Source organism: Fonsecaea nubica, assembly GCF_001646965.1.
Source record: "Fonsecaea nubica strain CBS 269.64 chromosome Unknown Scaff9, whole genome shotgun sequence".
NCBI classification, from domain to species: domain Eukaryota; kingdom Fungi; phylum Ascomycota; class Eurotiomycetes; order Chaetothyriales; family Herpotrichiellaceae; genus Fonsecaea; species Fonsecaea nubica.
In genome coordinates, this window is record NW_019173682.1 from 238,232 (window position 1) to 259,319 (window position 21,088).

The 21,088-nt window shown below is 52.9% G+C and overlaps 8 protein-coding genes across 8 annotated transcripts; 2 read left to right on the plus strand and 6 right to left on the minus strand.

The window, feature by feature from the left end:
- Positions 1 to 261: 261 nt before the first annotated feature.
- AYO20_02161 (hypothetical protein) lies at positions 262 to 1,338 on the minus strand (the record flags this gene model as incomplete). Its single annotated transcript, XM_022640467.1, has 1 exon — positions 262 to 1,338. The coding sequence occupies one exon, from the start codon at positions 1,336 to 1,338 to the stop codon at positions 262 to 264; it is 1,077 nt and encodes a 358-aa protein (XP_022503524.1).
- Positions 1,339 to 2,040: 702 nt separating this feature from the next.
- Positions 2,041 to 3,825, minus strand: AYO20_02162 (hypothetical protein; the record flags this gene model as incomplete). The annotated part of the gene is made up of 1 exon (XM_022640468.1): positions 2,041 to 3,825. The coding sequence occupies one exon, from the start codon at positions 3,823 to 3,825 to the stop codon at positions 2,041 to 2,043; it is 1,785 nt and encodes a 594-aa protein (XP_022503525.1).
- Positions 3,826 to 4,800: 975 nt separating this feature from the next.
- AYO20_02163 (hypothetical protein) lies at positions 4,801 to 9,014 on the minus strand (the record flags this gene model as incomplete). The annotated part of the gene is made up of 2 exons (XM_022640469.1): positions 4,801 to 8,904; positions 8,961 to 9,014. The coding sequence occupies 2 exons, from the start codon at positions 9,012 to 9,014 to the stop codon at positions 4,801 to 4,803; spliced, it is 4,158 nt and encodes a 1,385-aa protein (XP_022503526.1).
- A 580-nt stretch (positions 9,015 to 9,594) lies between these two features.
- AYO20_02164 (hypothetical protein) lies at positions 9,595 to 11,772 on the plus strand (the record flags this gene model as incomplete). Its single annotated transcript, XM_022640470.1, has 1 exon — positions 9,595 to 11,772. One exon carries the CDS (start codon positions 9,595 to 9,597, stop codon positions 11,770 to 11,772), a length of 2,178 nt encoding a protein of 725 aa, XP_022503527.1.
- A 63-nt stretch (positions 11,773 to 11,835) lies between these two features.
- Positions 11,836 to 12,660, minus strand: AYO20_02165 (hypothetical protein; the record flags this gene model as incomplete). Its single annotated transcript, XM_022640471.1, has 3 exons — positions 11,836 to 12,299; positions 12,353 to 12,484; positions 12,543 to 12,660. 3 exons carry the CDS (start codon positions 12,658 to 12,660, stop codon positions 11,836 to 11,838), a joined length of 714 nt encoding a protein of 237 aa, XP_022503528.1.
- An 847-nt stretch (positions 12,661 to 13,507) lies between these two features.
- Positions 13,508 to 15,379, plus strand: AYO20_02166 (hypothetical protein; the record flags this gene model as incomplete). Its single annotated transcript, XM_022640472.1, has 1 exon — positions 13,508 to 15,379. One exon carries the CDS (start codon positions 13,508 to 13,510, stop codon positions 15,377 to 15,379), a length of 1,872 nt encoding a protein of 623 aa, XP_022503529.1.
- Positions 15,380 to 15,702: 323 nt separating this feature from the next.
- AYO20_02167 (hypothetical protein) lies at positions 15,703 to 16,746 on the minus strand (the record flags this gene model as incomplete). Its single annotated transcript, XM_022640473.1, has 3 exons — positions 15,703 to 16,074; positions 16,192 to 16,318; positions 16,508 to 16,746. 3 exons carry the CDS (start codon positions 16,744 to 16,746, stop codon positions 15,703 to 15,705), a joined length of 738 nt encoding a protein of 245 aa, XP_022503530.1.
- Positions 16,747 to 19,271: 2,525 nt separating this feature from the next.
- Positions 19,272 to 20,785, minus strand: AYO20_02168 (hypothetical protein; the record flags this gene model as incomplete). The annotated part of the gene is made up of 4 exons (XM_022640474.1): positions 19,272 to 19,677; positions 19,858 to 20,431; positions 20,518 to 20,619; positions 20,707 to 20,785. 4 exons carry the CDS (start codon positions 20,783 to 20,785, stop codon positions 19,272 to 19,274), a joined length of 1,161 nt encoding a protein of 386 aa, XP_022503531.1.
- Positions 20,786 to 21,088: the final 303 nt, after the last annotated feature.

Genomic DNA, 21,088 nt, shown 5'->3' on the forward strand with positions numbered 1-21,088 from the left:
ATCAACACTTTGATATACAGATTCACCCCGACGGTTACACAAACAACAAATTACTGCGTGGTGATGGTGTCTGTCAATCTCATGCAAGGATCTTTGTACATACAGGTCTAGACCTGCTTTGACATGGGAAATATATAGAATACAGGTAATAACGAAGCACCCCCATCTCATTACTCCAACCCGCCAACCAAATATACAACTCGCTTGCTCAAATGCCCAAGACATCCAAAACTCACAATGACTGCAAACATCTCCCGACAATCAACCTCCCACAGCCTTGGATAGATCCATTTCGCTGTCAGAGCCTGGTATCAGCGACCCCGGAGACACGCCCTCGGCATTCCATGCGGTTTGGCCCCAGATCTTGCCCGTCTCATCCACGTCCCAAATCCCATAGTTTGGCAGCGTGTTGATAAAGTACGCAAATTCGAGTTCGTCCTCGGGTCGCCAGAACTGACACTTGTCTGTCTTCACGTTGTACTCGTGCCAGCCTGGCTTGATGATGCGGCGGTCCCCGTGGTCCCCCATCTCGGGTATCCAGGACGCCACGTACGTGTCGTCTGCAAAGCCCTTCTCCATCGGTATGTACCGCGACGGATAGTCTTTGTATTTCGGATCGTCGAGGTCGACCCATTCGCCGCAGCACCGGTCGATGGAAGGCGCGCGGCTCCAGCAATTGGGTTCCGTCTGAATCAGATTGTTGAAGACCTTGGGAGGTCTGTCACAGAACAGCCGCCATTTGGCTAGGGCGGCAAGCGCATCCCGGGGACAGCTGTGCGTCGGCACCGGCATGGCGAGGTCGTAGACCTTGACCACACTGTCACACCCTTTCGCCCGACATCCGATGGTCATTTTGGAATATTGCGGAGACGTCCTCGAGGGTTCCTCGTCGTAATTGGTGGGGGTGGAATAAACGTCGCCGTCAGGTAGGTCGTACGCATCCGCCGGCAGGTCGTATGCGTCGGCAGGGAGGTCGTACACGTCTTCAGGATAGCCGTATTCATCGTATACATCTTCAGGATAGCCGTATGCATCGTATGCATCTTCAGGAAGGTCGTACGCATCGGAGGGCGCGCCATACATATCGCCAGGCATGGCACCCGCAGCTTCGGCACCAGCACCAGTTCCCATGGGAATACCGGTGATGACACCCGTCACATCACCCACCACACCGGCAATGTTCTTGGCCCCGTCGTTGTCCGGCTTGAACATGTCGATCGACGGCCCTGCGGCAATGGCCCTCGCCCTGATAGACTTGATGGTATTGACTGGGTGCGCCACCACTGTGATTGTGGCCAAGGCATAGAGACTCACGACGAGGAGTGATCTGATAGTCATGGTGTTCTTGGAAGCGTGTGAGTCTATTCTGTGCTGTGCTGTTTCTATTCTGCTCAAGGTGGATTTCGATGTTCATAGAGGAAAGGAAAAAACTGACGGTAAGTATTGTCTGACATATGATGGACTTGGTGGACGACCATGGTCTCATATATATCCCCAGAGCTGTCCCAGGAAGTCCTCGCGCAGAAGAAGGACGACATTGTAACTTGTGACCGGGGACTTGTGATCAAGGTCCTAATCGTCCTCAAGAGATAGGATCTGGTTAGCCAATAGAATCCAGAAACCCCTCAAAAAATGTGAATACGTGAATATGTGAACATGGGATATAGTTGGTGGTTCCTCGTGCCTGCGCTGAGCGGAGCGGAATAGAGTCTTTGATCTCCACCCGACCCGGTGGGTGGATGGAATATAGTTTGCGCAATGTCGGGGTGACCAATACTGGCCTTGTCCGTTGACAATCACAGTCAAGGTCCGTGTCAGAACAGTGCAAGGCATTAAGTAGGTGATTTGTCCAATAAGGTTTATTACAAAATATGACAGTGTACATGGAAGATATAGCTTATGGCTTAGAATTTGCGGTTGTTGTTGGCTTGGTAGGCCAGAGGACTCCCTAACTGTTGTTCCCCAGTGGGTTGTTCACTTCACTTCACTCCCAAGATCCAAGAGTCAAGAGCCAAGTGACAAGACAGTCCTCTTCATCTTTCAACGAACCACATCCTTCTCTTCCGCGTCGGGCAAACTCTGTTCGTCGCCCAGTTTAGGATCGCGGAGACAGAGGGCAAACCCGATCAGAAGCGTGCAGAGGCAGATACCCGTGATACAGAGCAACCTCTGTGCGTGCTGATATGCGTCGATGATGGCTGTCCGCACCGGTGTGCCGATGGGGTATTCGATTTCAATCGAGAAGGGGTCAGCGTACGTCAAAGCGGCCAAAGTCGAGTTGCCAAGTGGTGCCAATCTCTCTTCGAGCGCCCCTGGCAACACGTTGGTCCAGATTGTGCCCGAGATCGCACCTCCAAAAGCGGACCCGATGTTATAGGTGGCCAGATACAGGCCAGTGATGACGGCAACATGTTCGTGTTTGGTTGCGGCTTGGATCGAGGCCTGGGCTGGGTATGGGAACAAACCTCCGGCAAATCCCAAGAGGACCTGTGCACCAATGACACCCGACTGGCCGGAGGAGTTGGCAGACCCGCGGTAGTGAATCAGAAGCCCAAACGCAACCATGAACAGACAAGTTCCAGCCACGATGAACCACTTCAGGCGTCTGACCTTGTAGACCACCATACCCAGGAGGAAGCCGGCGATGACAGAGGTAAAGCTGTACAAGGAGGTGATACGCGTAGCACCCATGATGCTGAAATCAAAGGCGACGACCAGGACGGTGTAGAGATAGTCGGCTTGCATGTACCAGGCAAAATTCAAGGTGCATGCAATCCCTAGCGCACCCCAGACGCCGCGATCTTTCAGGAGGTGGAAGGGCACAAGTGGTCGAGGTGCTCTGAGTTCCCATACGATAAAAGCCGGGACACAGAGAATTCCAATGACAAGAGGCGCAATGACACGGGCGGTCCCCCATGCAGACGTCGAGCCTCCCGCAATGGTCAAAGGAACAAGAATGAGAGCGAAGACGGCGATCAATAAGATGATCCCGATGACGTCGAGTGTCCAAAAGAGGTCCACCACCAGTCTCCTCGCGCCCAGCATCTGGTAGGGTGTTTTGTATTTTTCCAATACTCCTGCTTTGCGAGCACGCCGACTAACCAAGTAGAGAGAGATCATGAGCGGCAGCGCACACACGGGATAGATGATGCACCACATGCCAATGCCCCATTTCCACGTGGTCGCACCCAGCACCGATTGAGTGATGTTGCCGCTCACCCAGGTGTTGATGACGAATGGCAGTGCGGGAATGTAGCTGAAGAACAATCGTGCTCGCAGGGAGGTGATGTCGGCAATAATCACCTCCACCAACAAGATGACGCAAGTGTAGCCGATCTGATAGAGAACAGAGCCTCCGGCGAAAGCGTCGACGTTGGTCGCACAGGCTTCAATGATAGATCCCAGGACGTAGAAGACCACGCTGACGAAGACGAGCTCCAGACGGCCAAAGACATCGGCAATTTTGGCAGCGGTCGGCTGGGCAGCGGCGGCGATGACGGCACGGAGCGTGTTGATTGTGGCCAGCAGGGAATGATGGCCCATGGATGCTGTGGCAGTGGTCTGGTATGTATACCGAGTAATGCCATCCAGTCCATAGGCGTAGGCAATGAGAAAGACGCCAATGAAGAGGAATACACGATCGGTCCGGGTGAGGACTTCATTGATGGCCTCGATCCTCACCACACCAGGCGACTTCTCTGCCTCCACGATAGAACTGCGTCGACGAGGCTGTTCCACGGCCGAATGGGGCACACTATCTTCGGCAACCTTGGGGCTGGACGGCATGTCCCTAGCCTTGGGGTGAGACTCGTCCGAGAACGACATGATGAAAAAGAAACTGTGATCCTGCTTAGGCTTCTGTCAATGCGTCCACAGTCAAGGAGACCATCCAATACAAAAAACCACAGGAGGGGAAGACGGAACTGCTTGTCTAGTTATAGGTGTACTTGAGACATGAGGCGAGGGCGTCACACGGCGACACCGACTGGAGTTACCTTGGAGTTGAACTTCAAAGTTTTCCACCCCCCCTTGGCAACAATAAGTCGAGCATCATTAGTGATCTCCAGCTAGGTGACACTGGAGACGCAAAAAGTCATATCGGGACATTTTTCGTGCAGGGGACTTGGTCTTTGATCTGTGAGGCAATGGGTGGGGGTTGAAGTCGACGCTATGGCCGCTATGGAAAAGCCATTGGACAAAGTAACATCATCTAATCTGATCATCAGATAAAAATTTTCAAAGCGGGGCGGGAAGAGCGGCATTTTAGGACGGGCTATCAGCTCTAGTCCAGGGTACCAGGGTTGCCAAGAACAGGGCCGAGAGGATGATTTCATTTGGTGTTGTTGGCGAACAGGGGGATACCAGCTTGTCGCTCTCGCGGGGGGTGGGTGATGTGCCTCTTGGAGTAGTTGGCTGGACCTTGGTGACCTTGCCATGCAAAAACCCAGAATCTAATCGGTGATCCAAGGATCTAATCAGATGCCGGATCCTCTTGCCCCCTGGTAAGCAGGCAAGCAGGTCTGACAGTGTCCCACTGTTTGTCAAATCAACTTTGCAGAACTGAGTAGCGAGTAGTGGTGGCTGGGAAGGTCGGCGTGTTGCAAGGACGTACAAGGTAGTTATATCCAGTGCCCAGCAAGTTCCGACTTGTGGTGCGGACCACTTGGCCAACAAAACAAAATAGTGCCTGTGCAGGGTTTGACACATAGCGTAGCATCCCTGTGAGTAGTATCGAGTAATATTGCCTTCCACTCTGCTCCGAAGTCGGCACATCGACCCACTTGGAGAGACCAAGGCGAACTACATGACCTGCCCTAGAAGCTGGGCTCCTCTGATCGCCGTCGCAATGTGCCAAGGGAGGCATTCGCTGTTGGGATCCACGCAGCCTCGAGTAGCGCCCAGAGTCACGAGGCCTCGATACTGCTTGATCAAATCTTCCAACAACTCGTCTGGTGGAGCCTCGCTCGATGCGTCCGATATGCGGGTCGTCGAGGTGACTAGGCTGAACTCAAGCATGTTGTACCCATCCTCTCCCTTGGTACCTCTACGTTTCATGAGATAACCCGTAAGTTGTGATGGTCGAATTTCGATGAGGCTCCTCGTCTGGTTAATTCCGTATGGAAGAATGACGCCCCAGCTTTCCTCAGAGGGATCCACCAATATGAGATCACTCTCGTTATTCGGATCAAACCCAGGGTCGGAAGGTGTAGGAGCATTCATAAAGGAACTTCCACCAGGCGTTGGAGTCGCTGGTACATTTTGTTCGGGAGACGTCATACTGCCCTGCGGTGTTGACGCAGGTGTCCCATAGAGATTCTGTGTCCCCGTCTGTGTACCTTTCCCTTGGGTGGATGGCGGGAAGATCTCTAACTCTGGGTCCAGTTGGACGGACAAAAGTACTAGCAGACATCGTTTCTGTGACGATGGGGAATTTTCGAAGAGCTGATGCCAGTCGAGAAGCTCTGTTTGCTCATAGTATCCGTGCCTTACGACCACTAGTCGCCATGGCCCGCGCATTTTGCTCATGAGGTCTTGCGAAATATCCCACATCTCTCGGAATATGCCATGACGGGACCTGATCTTCCCTGAGTGTCGAATGCGAAGACAATATGACATACTAAGTGCAACACACCCTGTCTCGTCTGTCCACGCCGCAGTAAGCCATCTGTTGTCTTGGCTGACGGAGTATGCGAGATGTAGACACGGCCCATGCTTCTCCAGAGGAGAGCAGTATGTTGGCGTCAGTTGTAAATACACCGAAGTTTCCGTTTTCGACAGCACAACGGCCGAGCTGCAAGCGGCTGGAGACACCGGAGGTTCTGGCGGTGGAATACGGTTGTAAATCTCAATGGCCAGGCGTATGTAGGCTGTTTGGGGAGGGATCACCAATGATTCCGCACTGGCGACAAAGTTTTTGGGAATGACTTGTAAAGCAATGTCGGACACTCCATGGTTGTCCGTTCGCGCCTCTCTGAATGATTCGAAGAGACTGAAGAAGGCAATACAGGCCTCCAGGTATGAATTCACGCTCTGATTTCTGCCAATCATACAGACAAGCACAGTACCCTTCACGTCGGAAGTAGTCGCAAGAGCTTTACCGACGAAATGGCATGTTTGAAGGAGGTTATGCTCACCCGTGTCATTCGAACCCCATGATACCAGTCCAGTATCTGTGACACCAGAGAGTCGACCGATCGTATGCGATCCCAGAGAACAGGAAGTGTAAGTTTCGGCGAGCCGCTGCAGCAGATTGAGACATCCCTCCGCCACATTACTTTGACTCGGATGGAGGCAAAAGACAGTCACGTCCTTTGGTCCATTTTCAGGTTGAAGATTCAACGAATCCCAGAAATTCAGAATAGAGATAGTGGCCGTAAGTGGTCGCTCCATACGACGAACGCGTATCTGGTCCGGCTGGATTCTTACAACCTTGCCCTGAACTCTGCCGTTGTTTTGTTCGGCTTTGAGGCTGGTAAGTTGAAACACATTCGAGGGTGTTGCAGAGGTGTTGATGCCGCTCAAATCAACACTTACATCCATGTGATCACGAGGCGGACGGTGCGTCTCCCTCGAATACTCTTTATGAGGTAGTAGGGTTGTCTGAGACATCTGCTCAACCAAAACGTGAGCGATTTGCAGGAGCGTCTGTGGGGATACTGGAGGAATTTTGCGAGGTTCGAGGTTGTCCAGCTGGAAGTCGGATGGCGCGGGAGGTTCTATCAAGCCAGGCCTTAAAGATCCTAGTATCTGTTGCACGTCCTGATAGAGCGTCAACTTGGCGACCTCGGGCTGGCGACTGGCAGCGTTTGGGGACGGAGGTTGATACTCTGTCCATTGTCTGAATGGCACATGGGCTGTACTTTGCCTGGACACAGGGTCTGCCGAATTGCTGGAACTAGTCATCAAACTGTCACTGTCTGATGAACTTGATGCAGGTCTCCGAAAGACCGGGCTCGGCTTTGGATAGCCCTCCATATTAGAAAGGATCGGCGTTGGATCGAACCAATAATCCCCGCCCGCGCCGTATCTACTGTCATGTGTTGACACGGACAGCAGTGAATATGGACCATCGTACAAACTTGAACGACGTCCACGCTCAGCACCAATTCTGGGTTCTCTGGCTGCCTCGGGCTGCCACAAAGGAGGACCTTGTTTTGACGAAGGTTGTGGTGTCTGCTTATTTTGCACCTGGGGAATGCTGGTCGGCTCTTCCATCTGCTCTTGGGATTGCTGCAACTTGGTATTTGCAGGTAGTTTAGGCGCGATATCAGAGCCCGTGCTATCGCCCTCCACAATAGATGGACCCCGAGAAGCGTCATTTTGACCAGCTATTCGATCGTGGGCTTCGGTGCCTGGCTGGGTCTCGCCACTCACCGCTGTCTCTTCGAGGCGTCCGTGGCTTGCAGAGCGTGCAGAGGTAGGATCTATCCCTGGACCATCGAAGAAATCCCAATTAGGCTCGTCGCCATTAGCTTCTGCGCCGAGATTATCATCCGGGTGTTCCTCGAACAAGTCTTCATCATAGTATGTCTGCAGCCCGCCTGTTGTTGGTTCGTCCTCGAAATCTGGCATGTCCTGGTCCTGCGGAAGAGGCCGTTCAGCAGTACTGCGAGGGAGATTTGCTGGAGTCATAGACATCCCATCAAAGGATGAGAAGCCCGGCGTGGGATGTGTCATTCCAACATCAGGCGGAGTCGGATATATTGTTTGGCCTGCCCCAAAGGCCGGAGGTCCAAACGGATGGAAATGCACTGGATCGTCAAATGCACCCTCATCAGCAAACAGTGGCTCATCGTCCTCATCAACCACCTTTTGCGGGTCGGCTTCAAGCTTTGATGCGTTGCCACCCATACCAAGAATCCAATCCCACACAAATTGCATTGGATCATGGTTCCCTTGAGGTTCCTTTGGCGTGACAGACTCTTCGACGGCAAAGACAAAACAAAGGTCTACGGGCCAAAAGATTGTTTTCCAAGTAACCGAGTCGCACTTAATACTCTCGGGACTTGGATTATCTTGCTGATTTTCGTTGTACGCGTGATCGACCTCCTCTACAGGTACTTCGATCTCAATCCAGTCAGCTTCCACTGCATCGATACTGGTGTTCATATGTTCCTTGAGCCAAGTCGGTAGCACCTCTCTCCAAATCTCTCTTCGCGCATCAGAAAGCGGTGTCTCGTCATTGGCCGCGTTGCCAGACGTGCCAGCAAACCTTTTGTGAGCGAGGATTTTTGATCGCGTTGACCGCGCAATTCGCGCAATGGGTGCGAGGTATATGGCAGTTGCTTCGGACTGTGTGTGATCGTTCCAGTTCGGCGTGGCAGCACAGTCCGGAATACGCAAGAAGGAGAAGGCGCCATCTTTTGCGATTGTCAGTATGATATGACCGCTTGAAACAACCTGTAGATCGATACGATAGAGGAGCCATTTCTTGACCCTGTCGAGTTGACGAACATCAGCAACCGACGGGGACTGCTCGACTAGATATAAATTGGCACCCAATGGCTGAATATCAGTCTCGCCATTGGGGACAAACTTGATGCTGGACACAATCGCAGTAAGAAATAGTCGGTAGAGCCGAGAGTGCTCTGGTTTCAGCAGGTCGGGAAGGCGGGCAGCGGTCTTGTAGGCGATCGTACAAGTATTGCTCCGCAGGACGTAACCAAACTTCAACAGTAGGGTTTTTTGGTCTTTCGGAGCAGTAATGTCCACCTTCTTGTAGAAGGTGAAGAGTTGACGAGCTTCGACATCTAGCGCAGCAAGAATGGATGCTTCTCGAAACTGACGCTCAGTCCTCCGGAGTCGAGCAAGAGTATTCTCTACACTACTGACAACCTGGGACGGGTCCTGCGTGGGCGGAGTTGCCACTGTGCAAACAATATAGGCTATCTCGCCAAAATCGTTCTTGACAGCCATTAGTTTCACTGGGTATGAAACCCGTTGTATTTTCCGCGACTCACAAGAGTGTAGACATTGGTGGAACAGTTACTTGGGAACTCCAATGTGGTATTCATGTCGTCAACCGTTGGGTGGGATAAGGGCTGCTCGTAGGGAACAGCAAGACAATATAAATTGTTCAAGTTTTAGGTGCATTGCACGAGTGTCTTCCAGCATGCGAAATGGTTGGTCGTTCCAAAAACCCTCGAGGCTATGAGGGCGATATTGCCACGGTGCGTCGGCTGACTTGGTAAGATGACCTGAGTCGGAGCCGATAGACTTCAAAGGCTGGATCTCACAGGTTTGCGCAGAATAACGGTCCCTTTTTCGAAGTGAGACAGCAAGATATGGAAGGAGTGGAAGAGACCAGCTCTACTGTAACATGGGTCAAGAGGTTCGTCGTTGAAGGACCAGCACGGGAAGACTTCGATCGCCGAGCACGTGATAGCCCCAAAGTCTTGGCGTGGACTTCGCGTGACCCGCTTCTTGGAGATTTCAAGCCGACCCAAAAAAAAGTTGAAGTGCCACCAGGTATGAAAGTGAAGCCCCAGTTTTGCCATTTAGCAGTCAGTCAACTAACAAGAAGCAGGTTGACATGTCTGCGTTACCTATGGTTTGGGATTGACATGCGAAACTCGCTTCTCCTACGAGCCCAGCATGAGACTAACCAACAGCACCGTTCCAGTCTATACGGTGTCTGGCTCCTCGACCTCTCGCAGCCTCCCGGAAGGGCTTTCGCAACAGCAGAAGCGAAAAAAGGACCCCGAATATGCCAACCGCGTCGAGCTGCTACAAGACTTTGAATTCGAGGAAGCCAGTCAATGCGTACGGGTCAGCGAAGATGGCGAATGGGTCATGAGCACGGGAACATATAAGCCACAAATCCATACTCATTACCTACCCAACCTCGCGCTTTCGTGGGCAAGACATACCAATACCTTGAACAAGACATTCATCTTCCTCTCCTCCGATTATTCCAAATCTGTTCATCTGCAAGAGGACCGCTCCCTGGAGTTTCATACACCTAGTGGATGTCATGATTCGCTACGAATACCGCGGTACGGTCGTGACCTTGCGTATGACCGGAGCAGCACCGAATTGCTGGTTCCAGCCGTTGGGGTGAATGCAAATGGAATGGGAGAGGTGTTCAGGATTAATCTTGAGCTGGGAAGATTCATGAATGAGTTTGAGGTGGACGTTGGAGGTGACGACATGAACTCAATAGGCGGTGGTGCTTTACAAGGAGGCATCAGAGCTGGCAGTGTCAACGTCGCTGCAGTCGCAGAAGGCAGCCACAACCTGTTGGCATTTGGCACGTCACTAGGCACGGTCGAGTATTGGGATACGCGATCTAGAGCTCGTGTGGCTACCCTTGGTGTGCCTGCCGACTTTGAAGGGCGGCCGCAGGTGACAGCTCTCGACTTCCATCGTTCTGGCATCAGCATGGCCGTTGGAACTTCATCTGGACTCATCTACCTCTACGATCTACGATCCTCACTTCCGACTTTGAAGAAGGACCAAGGCTACGGTTACCCAATCCAGTATATACAGTTCTTGACGCAGGGTGTCAAGACCCGAGATTCCATTGGAGAGCCTAAAGTCGCCTCAGCAGACCGACGGATATTGAAGCTCTGGGACGAGCGGGACGGAACACCTTGGACGTCGGTAGAGCCAGCGGTGGACATTAACTGCGTTGCTTGGTGCAAAGATAGTGGGATGTTTCTGACGGCCAACGAAGGTCGACAACAACATGCATTCTTTATTCCACAGCTTGGGCCGGCCCCCAAGTGGTGTTCATTCCTGGACAATGTCGTCGAGGAGATGACCGAGGATCCAAATGATCCGTACGCGTTCTCAAAGTCAAAGATAGGGGAGGTGTACGACAACTACAAATTCCTTACGCCGCCTCAACTCCGCATGCTCAACTTGGATCACCTCGTGGGCAAGACGAATCTCCTCCGACCATACATGCATGGCTTCTTCGTAGCTCAGGGATTGTATGAGGAAGCCAAACTGATTGCAAATCCGACGACCTGGGAAGAGGAGCGAGCGAAGCGGGTTCAAGCGAAGATCGACAAAGAACGCGAGAGCAGAATCCGTGGCAAGAAGAAAATCAGTGTCAAAGTCAACCGGAAGATGGTAGAACGAATACTTGAACGCGAAGAAAAGAATGAACGACGTCGCGCTCAAAGGGTATTGGCACAAGGAGGTGATGAGGCTGCGGCTGCGGAGGCCACCAAGGTTCTCTCTGCTCAAGATGAAGAGAAAGGTCTCCTTGCAGATTCACGTTTCGCCAAACTCTTCCAAGATGAGGATTTCGCAGTGGATGAGACTTCCAGAGAGTTTCAGCAACTCAACGCTAGCACCAAGGTGGCTGCATTGGATCACGACCGAGAAAAGGGTCTGACCGCTGTCGAAGAGGAAGCGATCGACGAAGTTCCTGGGTCGAGTGACGAGGATCAGACAGATGAAGATGATGGGCCCTTTAGATACAAAACAACAGATCGAATATCGACTGCCGATTACAGACGCCACTCGGGCAAGAAACAGAAGAAGAGGGGCGATCAAATTCAGATGCGGGTCACGTCTTCTAAGTCGAATAACGCTGCAAGAACATCACACGATCGCTCATTTGGCTCTCGAGCTGAAAGCTTCCGGCCAGTCGAACGGGCCAAACGAAGAATTGGTTTTGGCGAGGCTGTCGGTGACAAGGTCATATCTTTTGATCCGACCAAGAAGCCAAAACGTACCAACAGTACTAATGGCGGCGTTACAAAAGCATCGAGAGGTCAAGATCGAAGAAGTGCATCAGGGAATACGTTCAGGAAAATGTGATGCCCCTGAGTCTTGAGAGAGGTCAAGAAATGGACTGAGGTAATCGTGTGGTAGGCTTGGTGATCAGGCCCAAGTATCCATGGCATCGATTATTTTGCCAGACTGAGTTACGGCACCAAAGATACCCCCCTCCATTTTGACGGAATCTAATGCGAATTGATGCAGCTTGGGGGTAGCTGCAGCTGTGGCGTCTTCTAGGACGAGGCAGTCAAAGCCGCGGTCATTCGCTTCCCTCATGGTGGTGGAAACACAGACATCTGTCGTTACTCCCGTCAGAATCAAGTTCCTGATGCCACGAAGCCGCAGGATATGCTCAAAATCCGTATGAGCAAATGCCCCTCTCCCAGGTTTATCGATAATGATCTCTTCGGGCAGCGGTCTGAGTTCGGGGATCACGTCGTGACCCTTTTCTCCACGAATCAAGAATCTTCCCAATGGGCCGCTGTCACCAATACCCAGATGTCGAGGATTGTTGCGAGATCGAAATCGTTCGCGACTTGACAAGGTGGAGAGGTCTGGCCTGTGACCTACAGGAGTCTCAGCAAAGCATTCTGATGACCGCGTGATGTCAGCCTCAAACCTTCCCGAGTGAAGAAGACTGGGAATGAGCCTTTTCGTGCGGTAGAAAGAAGGGCTTGAATGGCTGGGATGATGGCACGAGCGTCTGCCACATCGTATCCTTGACAGTCAAAGTACCCGCCCACTTCACAGACTGCAGAGGACGAGTATCAGCGCGCCAGTCCAAGCATCTTGCTAAGCAGTCAGCCTACAGTCCCGCTGCATGTCGATAATAACCAGGGCGGTCGTTTCCGGCGACAGGGAAGCATCGTGTGGATACAGGTAGGGGTCTGCGTGGACCTGGTCCAGGTGAGAGACTTCTTGAACCATTGGAAGTGAGGCGGTGGTATCAGATAACAGGAGCAGTAGAGATTGACAGTCTACAGGAGGATTAAGAATAGAATGAGAAAAACCTTGTGGAGGCATTGAGCGGAAGAGCAATTGCCAAGACACACCTCTTGTGATCACGTGTTTCTGTGCACTTGTACTTCCACGACTACAAGTCTTCTTCCTGGATGTGGATGTGCATGCAGTGCTAGACCCCGTTCGGCGGCATGAAGAAGAAGACCGGAAGGACCCAGAATACGTACCTCGTACAAACAGAGGAACCCGAAGATAAAGTCAATCGGAGAATTTCTGTGCACGAGGTCATGGATAGGCTCCCCTTGGCAGTCGGCTGTTGCCAGTGCAGGGCCCCGTCAGCCCAGTGCGTGTCCAGTGCATCTCCCAACCCCCCGGCCTAGTGCCGCCTAGTGCGCGGTAACCCGTTGTTTGTCGTTAGACGTGCCTGCGTTTATTTGCCTGCCCCTTCTATCAACTCTGATACAACAAAAACGGCGATTCCACTGCCTCCTCGCAGGGAACGTCAGCCCAGCGCAGGCTCACCCCGTGAATACTAACCATAGCAGCAGGCAGCAGCAATAGCGACAATACGCCCCTCAGATATCTGCGCGAACGACAGATATCTCGACGACAACAACCGAACCGACCCAACCTCACCGCCCGACACCCGCGTCGCATCAATCGGAAACCAGCAACAGGCCACCACCAAATATCCAAAAGAGTCACCTCGACAGGTAGAATCGCGCAGCCATCGATAAACGACTCCGTCAACCAACACAACGACACTAAGCGACAATAACCAGGCAGCCGAACGACCCCACCAACAAAGGCCAAGATGCCACATACAGACACGGTCCCTTCGTCACCCCCTGGACCGAGCTCCTCTTTGGAAGAGTCACTGAGATACTACAAAGCACAATACGAATTGCTAGAAGCGGAGCTTGCAGACTTCCAGGCTTCCAGTAAAGACCTGGAAGCGGAACTTGAACGTGATATCGATGCGTCAGAGAAACGTGAGCGCCAACTCAAAGAGAGAGCGGCCAATCTCCAGTATGAGGTTGAGGAATGGAAGACCAAATACAAGCAGTCCAAGACCGAAGCGTCCAATGTTCAAAACACACTGCAAAAGGAGATTAGAGAACTCCGAGAGACCAACCGGGAGCTAAATCTGCGCCTTCGCGATACCGAGGTCGCCAATGACGACTACGAGCGCAAGCAACGAAACACAGAGTCGTCCCTTGAAGATTTGGAACAGAAATATAATCAGACTATCGAACGGAGCGTCATGCTGGAGGAAGAACTCCGCTCCGGGGAACAAGAAAGAGAAGCGCTGCGAATCGAAGCGCAAAGACTGCGCGACGAACTCTCCGACTTGAAGATCGAGACCGACATCACCAAAGAGAAGCTGCAAAAGGCCGTGGACCAACTAGCCCGCCGGGAACAGCACCTCTCATTGCAGCCCATTGCCGTGTCTGCTTCTCCGCGCTCAGAGCTGTCCCCGACGACAACGAATGCTTCTTCGCCTACCTTCGACACCCCTCCACCGAAGGCAGGTTCCTCCTCTGGATTGTCAGACACCCCAACTCCTCCATCCCCTCCAATCTCGGACAAGTCGGGTCAAGTCGCCAAACCTTTGGCAACACCAGGTATCCCCAGAAAACGACCGTCTCTGCCGACGTCTCGCCCATCTACTTCAGGATCCACCGCCCCGAAACCTGCCGGTCATGCTCGTGGCCCTTCAATAGCAGCATTGGCAAGGACAGCACCTTCGTCATCGTTTCGACAGAGCTTGTCGAGGCCCGGAAATGTACCGCAACGGCCGTCAGGGCTCCCTCAATCCGCATCTATCATCCATCTCAGAAATCTCCGCGGCAAAATCGCGACATTGGAAGAAAGGGTACAAACTGCTCGTTCAAAACTTCCGGCTCCTGTACGCACTCCGCCCCGATCTTCACCTCGAAGTGGTTCGGCACTCGGTAATCATAATCATATCCCTGCGTCTGTCACTGTCCGCAGTCGAAAACGGACGGGCGGCAGTACAATCAGCGGGAACGATTCTTTAGTGGAGAAGGTGCAAGAGACGCCGTCAGTTCCCAGAACGAAAGCAAGCCGAACCTCGTTAAATCAGCAACAATCTCCCACAAGAGCCGAATTTTCGATACCCAAACCCAAGACCAGCCGACCGTCACTAAACCAGCGGCCTTCTTCCCCGACCAGGGGCGACATGGCCGCCCCGCCTCTTCGCCCAGCTTCGCGAACGAGTGGGTTCACATCGGCACGGTCGTCTTTCGCGCCGTCACACAGCCGTCCAGGAAGCCGGGCGAGTGTCTCTGGCTTTCCCCGAGCGCCTCTGGGCAGTGGTATAGGGTCCAATTTCGCGCCCAATGCATCCACAGACCGAGTTCGGCCAAAAAGCAGCCTCAGTAATTATGGAAGCGGATACGATGGCACCATGGACGAAGAGAGCGAGAACAGTTTTGTTGGCGGGGACAATGAGAATGGAATTACCCCGACGCCCCGGCGCGCGACCTTTGCTCGAACACGTACTAGTGATGTGGGATCTAACATTCCCAGTCCGACCAAACGGGCCAGCATTGGTGGGACGGCGAAACTGCCCAAGCGACAGAGCATGGGCCTGCATGGGAATTTGACGGGGCCAGGCTTGAATAACGTACAGGAAGGGTACGATGTCAATGAGACTTTTTGAGTATGATTTGGTCCCGGACGGATTGTCCAGGTTTTGGATCGGCCGAGACACCTGCTGACATGCAGTTATGGTGATGATGGTATGAAACTTGAACAGCGTTGGAAACGAGCACAGAGATAGTCTTAGTGCCAGCCATTTGCGTGGCACATCAGATACAATGGGCACTCAAAGCTGATTATGATACCCTCGTTCGTTGCAATGACATTGAGTTGGAAAGTTGGGCATTGCTGAGGATCTGTTTGCGGGAGTCCCAGGTCCTTTGTCGGTGTGATGACCTCGTTCCCAATCCCCAATTCCCGGTTTCCGTCCTTGAACTCACCTCTTTACAGAGTATAGCCGGTCTTCTTGACCGCCCTCGTATATGCCTCGCGCTGCTTGATGCCGTGCAACCACCTCCGCACATTGGGCCAGTCGTGCGCCGCGCCGCCCTGGGCCCCCAGGTCCCGGGCGAAGATGAAGTCGACGCTGAATCCCATCATGATGTCCGCGGCCGAGATGCTGTCGCTATCGTGGTGGGCCACCACGCCTCTGGTATCGCCTTCGTCTCCGCCGCGCCTCACCAGGTACCGTCTCCCGTCTGCCAACTCGGATTCGAGCCAGTTGAGGTCGTTGTGGACGTTGGGGGCGAGACCCTGTTCCATTTCTGCGAGGTATGTGGAGGCAGCCTTGGGGAGGCGCCAGCGTGCGTAGAGGATCTGGGTCGTTCGAGTCATGGAGTCAGTATTGGGGGGATGGGGAGATGTGGACGGGACGACTCTTCATGGAGAATTGAGGTCCAAGAACGAGAGGGGGGGGAAAGAACAAATACATACCGCGAGAGCGTGGAGCATAAATGTCCCCTCGGCGGCGGCGACCCATTCCCTCACTTTTGCCCGGGCTTGTCGCTCTTGCGGGGGCGGGAGGAGACGGCCTTGGAGGTCGTATGTTTCGCAGAGATATCTACCATGACCGAATCACCGGCCAATGTCAGTCATCTGTCGGTCTTCATTTCCACGTGCGGCGGGCCATCCGAGAGGTCAGGCCGGGATTGTGTACCGACCGCACTGGTCCTTTCTCCTTCTTCCTTTCCTACCTCTGGTATGTCTGATACGGCACCGACCACTGACATCCGTTGGGGGCAAAACTCACTCGACAATCGCCGCGCTCTCCTGGACCACCAAATCCCCGTCCCTGATCACGGGGCTCTTGGCCATCCTCGTCGGGATCTGGCTCTTGAACTCGTCGGGCGCGAGGCCGTTGGACGCCCGCGGCGACGACACCAGGTGGTACGGCAGGTTGAGTTCCTCGAGGAGCCAAGCGATGCGGATGGCGCGCGAGGCGCCCAGGAAGAAGAGCGTGATGTCAGGGGTGGGCGTGTGGTCGGACATGGTTATAGGCGAGAAGAGATGGGGGTAAAGGTACCAAGGAAGATAACTAAAGAAAGGGAATGCTGGATGTCGATGTTGACCTCTGGTGGTGGTCACCGAAGGAAAAAGGTTTGTCGAGATGTATACGGTAACGAAGTACTCGGTACGGTATAGAGATGAGTTACCTCTACTGACCTCGTCTTTTCCTCAAACCCGCGATTCGTAGACGTCGATGAAGGCAGCTATACAAGTTGATGATTCAATGATCCAGCCTCACCTCGGAGGGGAAGAAGTATGAGGTAGGTACTGGGGTATACATGCCCCTGCCAGCCTGCCCACCTCGGTTCAATGGAGTCACAGAGTTTCCCCTTCTTTACCATGCCTTTGCCAATGATATTTTCCTCTCCTCCTCAAAATGACGTTGTTCTACGCAATGGCAACTGGAACAAATACTGCGGTGCATAGTTTCCTCCCCAATAGCTTCGTTTTCTTTGTATTATCTGACAAGCTGGACTTTTCCAGCACATGTTGAAGGGTTTGACGTCGCGAGAATGACTCTCTATTCCTCTCTCTGAGAAATGTCTCGACAATCCAGGGATTGAAAGAGTCATGAACGTCTAACATCTGAAAGAAGCATGTTGACGTCCCTGCTCCCTTCACCCGAGTTGGTGGCGACAGCTCGACATTTTGGGCAGGGTAGAACATGGAAGGAGGTGAAAGGCAACTGGCTGATGCAGTCACCACCCGGACAATACCTACCATACACGACTGTCGATATCAGATGTGACCCAGAGCCTAGGCGCAGTTTCTTGAATAACATGGCAGACTTGCAGACTTTACACATGCGTCGCCAGCATACCAGTCTGCACAGACAACGAATTGAGCATAGCTGTGGAATCACACAAAGAGTTTGATGCGCTGCCATGTTGCACACAAGTCGCATCTGGGTGCTGGCAAGTCTCGCCAATTGCCTCAACATGGTTACATACGCCGTGATCTTCGTCTCTGGCGGTTGTATGCAGAGAAAAACATGGTGGCCCGCTCCTCCTCTGGGTTTCCGTCACTCCATCACGCATCTCACCTTGGATCCAGTCCGGGCTGTGTGCTCACAAAAGCATTTGTCCAGTCCATCAGACCCGCCAGAGACTCGGAGAGGATGCTTTGGTGAGGCTCACGCAAGACACACATGTATGTCTCACGGCCCCGTCCACCCCATCTGTATACATGACCAGTCATGACTGTGTCGACGAGTTGGGCAATGGCGGCCGGCTATTATATGTATTATAGCGGACTCCTCCGGAAAAAAGCCTATAGGTACGGGTACGAGTAGGGTATGTACACTCACCATGTTTGTCGAGATGGGACCTCGATCCGACTCCAGTTCTGACATGGCTTCGGACACGTATTCTGGAGGATGAGACAACCAGAGTTGAGTCGTCATGGAGGATGGTCTCGTAAGAGCCGCACCATCTCTCCCCTAGAAGCCGTGTCTCACTCAATTTTTCGTAGGAGGTTGTGTATGTCTGGGTTACTATGTATCCGCCAGCAAGAAAAAAAAAGTCTATCCTCTTTTTCGATTACAAGTATGTACCTACGATACAAGTACATGTCATACAGAGAACGTCTCTTCCACCCACTTCTATCTATCTACTCATACATGCATGACCCGATTCGCTGACACGGTGGTGGTACAGTCCACCCCTCCCTCCCTCCCTTCTCTCCCCAAAACCTGTCTCGACCCTCCCGCTCAACAAAAGGACTTACCGGTTGATCTTTTTCTTACCAAGTAAGTACACAGAAGCGAAATCGGGATGGATGGATAGACGGAGGGACCAACGTCAGCCACGTGCGCATCCGCAGGACCATCAAATCCAGCTCCAGTTCCTGAATTTGACCCCGATCCGAGATCGCACGCACGCACACACCGCACAAAGCGTCGTCGGGCCAAATTTCTTCGGATTTTTTTCTTCGGTCTGTCTTATCTGTCTGTCTGCCCGCTCTTCGGAACCGAATCGTCTCTTTTCCGAGTCTTCGGCCTGGGTAAGGTGGTTGGTGGGGGCCAAAATCTCATCTCGCTCGGCTTCTTGTTTTTCGCTTTTGGCAGAAGAAAAGCTTTACGCTGGAACCGAGATGCGGAAAGAGGTAAGAAAAGAAAAGTAGCCGGCTCTTGGGAGGCTAGAGAGAGTTACTAGCAGGCCAAGGCCAAGGCCAAGCCCAGGGTCATTGGCATGCACACATGTTACTGAGGAGTGGGTGTGCGATCTGATCTGCCCAAGACAACCCACTGTGTCAAGAACATGGAAGAGTCACGACTCGGTCATATGCTTCTTCGTCTTCTACAGAAAACTTTTCCAGGGCGTCTATCCTCACACATACACACAGATCAACACACAGACCTGGATAGCCAAAGCGAGATACCTCAGAGCAGGTACTCTACTTGTGAGTCTATCTGCCGACTAACCCCAAGTACTTCCCTTTCTCTTCGCTTCCGCCCTTTCTCCCTTTACTTTTATTCTTCCTCGTCCTCTCCTCGTCAGTGATCCTCTCTAGTCATAATACTTGGCCTTGACACCCTTGATGATACTCTCCTCCTCAACGCCGACGCGGCTGACGTTCTTGGCCACCCGCGCCTTCACCCACTCGCCGGCGGTCAAGCCCACGGTGGCCGGGTCGAGGGCCTTGTCGTACCCGAGGCGCTCCAGCACGGGGCTGCCCTGGATGGGCACGAGCTCCGTCTTGTCCTCGGGCCGCACAAAGTACAGCACGCCGTGGCGGTCGACGTCGGCCTGGTCCGGCGGCGGCGCCACCACCCGGTGGATGCTCGACTTGAGGAACCCGTTGGTCAGGAATTGCAGCACGTCGGCGATGTTGACCGTGATGCTCTCCGGGTATGGCTTGACGTATTTCCACTCCCCTTCGGGTGTGCGCACCTGTAGGGCCGCCACGGGCTGTCTGTTCCACGGACACGAGAGTTTGTCAGTTGGGTGGTCCATCAGAAGAGAGAGAGAGAGAGAGAGAGAGAGAGAGAGAGAGAGAGAGAGAGAGAGAGCAGTGGTTAGGGATGTCTGATTCCCGTGTTCTCCTACAAAGACAAGAGAGTTGATTTCTTCCTTTGTGCTCGTCGCGACGTACCTGAAAAGTAGGGTCAAACTTCCAAAGTCGGTATGTCCCTTGACCCAGACATTATCCAGCTCCTTGTTGACCTCGGGCGACCGATGGCTGTTTGGAAACATGTCAATATCGGCTCTCAAATTTGATATACAGGGGCAGAGATTCTCAACGTACTGGTACTTCATGTATCGGAAGTGGCAGTCGCTCTTCTCGTCATAGCGGTGGAGGTTCAAAAAGTAGTCCTCGGGCAACTCCAGCACCAGGGCAAAGAGCACGAGCAGCTTGCGCACAATCTGGAAGTGGATGTGTTTGGCAAAGTACTGGATCTCGTCCCAGTGCTCCTGGATGATGGCCGGGTGCTCGCGCTCGTACTGCGCGATGAACTTGGGGATGTTGTAGATCTCGGTGTTGTCCTTGATGCCGTTCTTGATCTCGCGGATCCCCAGGGGCTTGTACCCGTTGTAGCCCCCGTTCTCGAGGTCGGCGCGGTACTTGATCTTTTCGTCGGTGGGGAGGTTGAAGACCTGCTTGCACAGGCTGAATTGGCGGTCCACCTCTTCCTGCGTGAGGCCAAAGTTGACGATGTAGAAGAAACCTATACAAGAACCATTCGGGCATCGGGTCGACCAGTGAGCCTTTCTTTTCCTTTCGCACTGGCAAAGGGGGGGTCATGCAACTAACCTATTCTGTTGACGGCATCAAAGAGCTGCGCAGCCAATTCTTGTTTACCTCCCGGCTGATCAAACTTGCTGAGGTCGAGGGTAACCAAGTCGGCCCAGTCCACTACAAATGTCGCAATTTGTCAGTGACACCATTCGACACAAGGCACAAGCCAAGCCGAGGGACATTGCTTGAGTTGGTGTTTCTTACATTCATGTTTCGTCTCCGGAACCTGGTTCCATTTGGGGAGGGACAAGAATGCCGGGCGGGTGATTGTCTCGGTTGCCATTTTGTAAGAGGGAGCCTGGTGTCTCTTGTCTTGTTGCCTACTCAAATATCTCAAAGGTACTTTGTACTTGGGTACGGAAAAGTGACAAGGGGGTCTCTCGATCAAGCATTCCCAAGTCACAAGCCTCGCAAGATAAACGAAACAGCCTGGATGATGCCATCCAGACCAAATATTGCTCAATGCGGGGTCGGGGGATACTTCGTTCTGATATTGACCTATCGCGATCCATGGTTGGGGACGGTCTCTCCAATTGCTTACATATAACATATAAAGATGCGTGAACACTCCATCTAGGATCAGCCA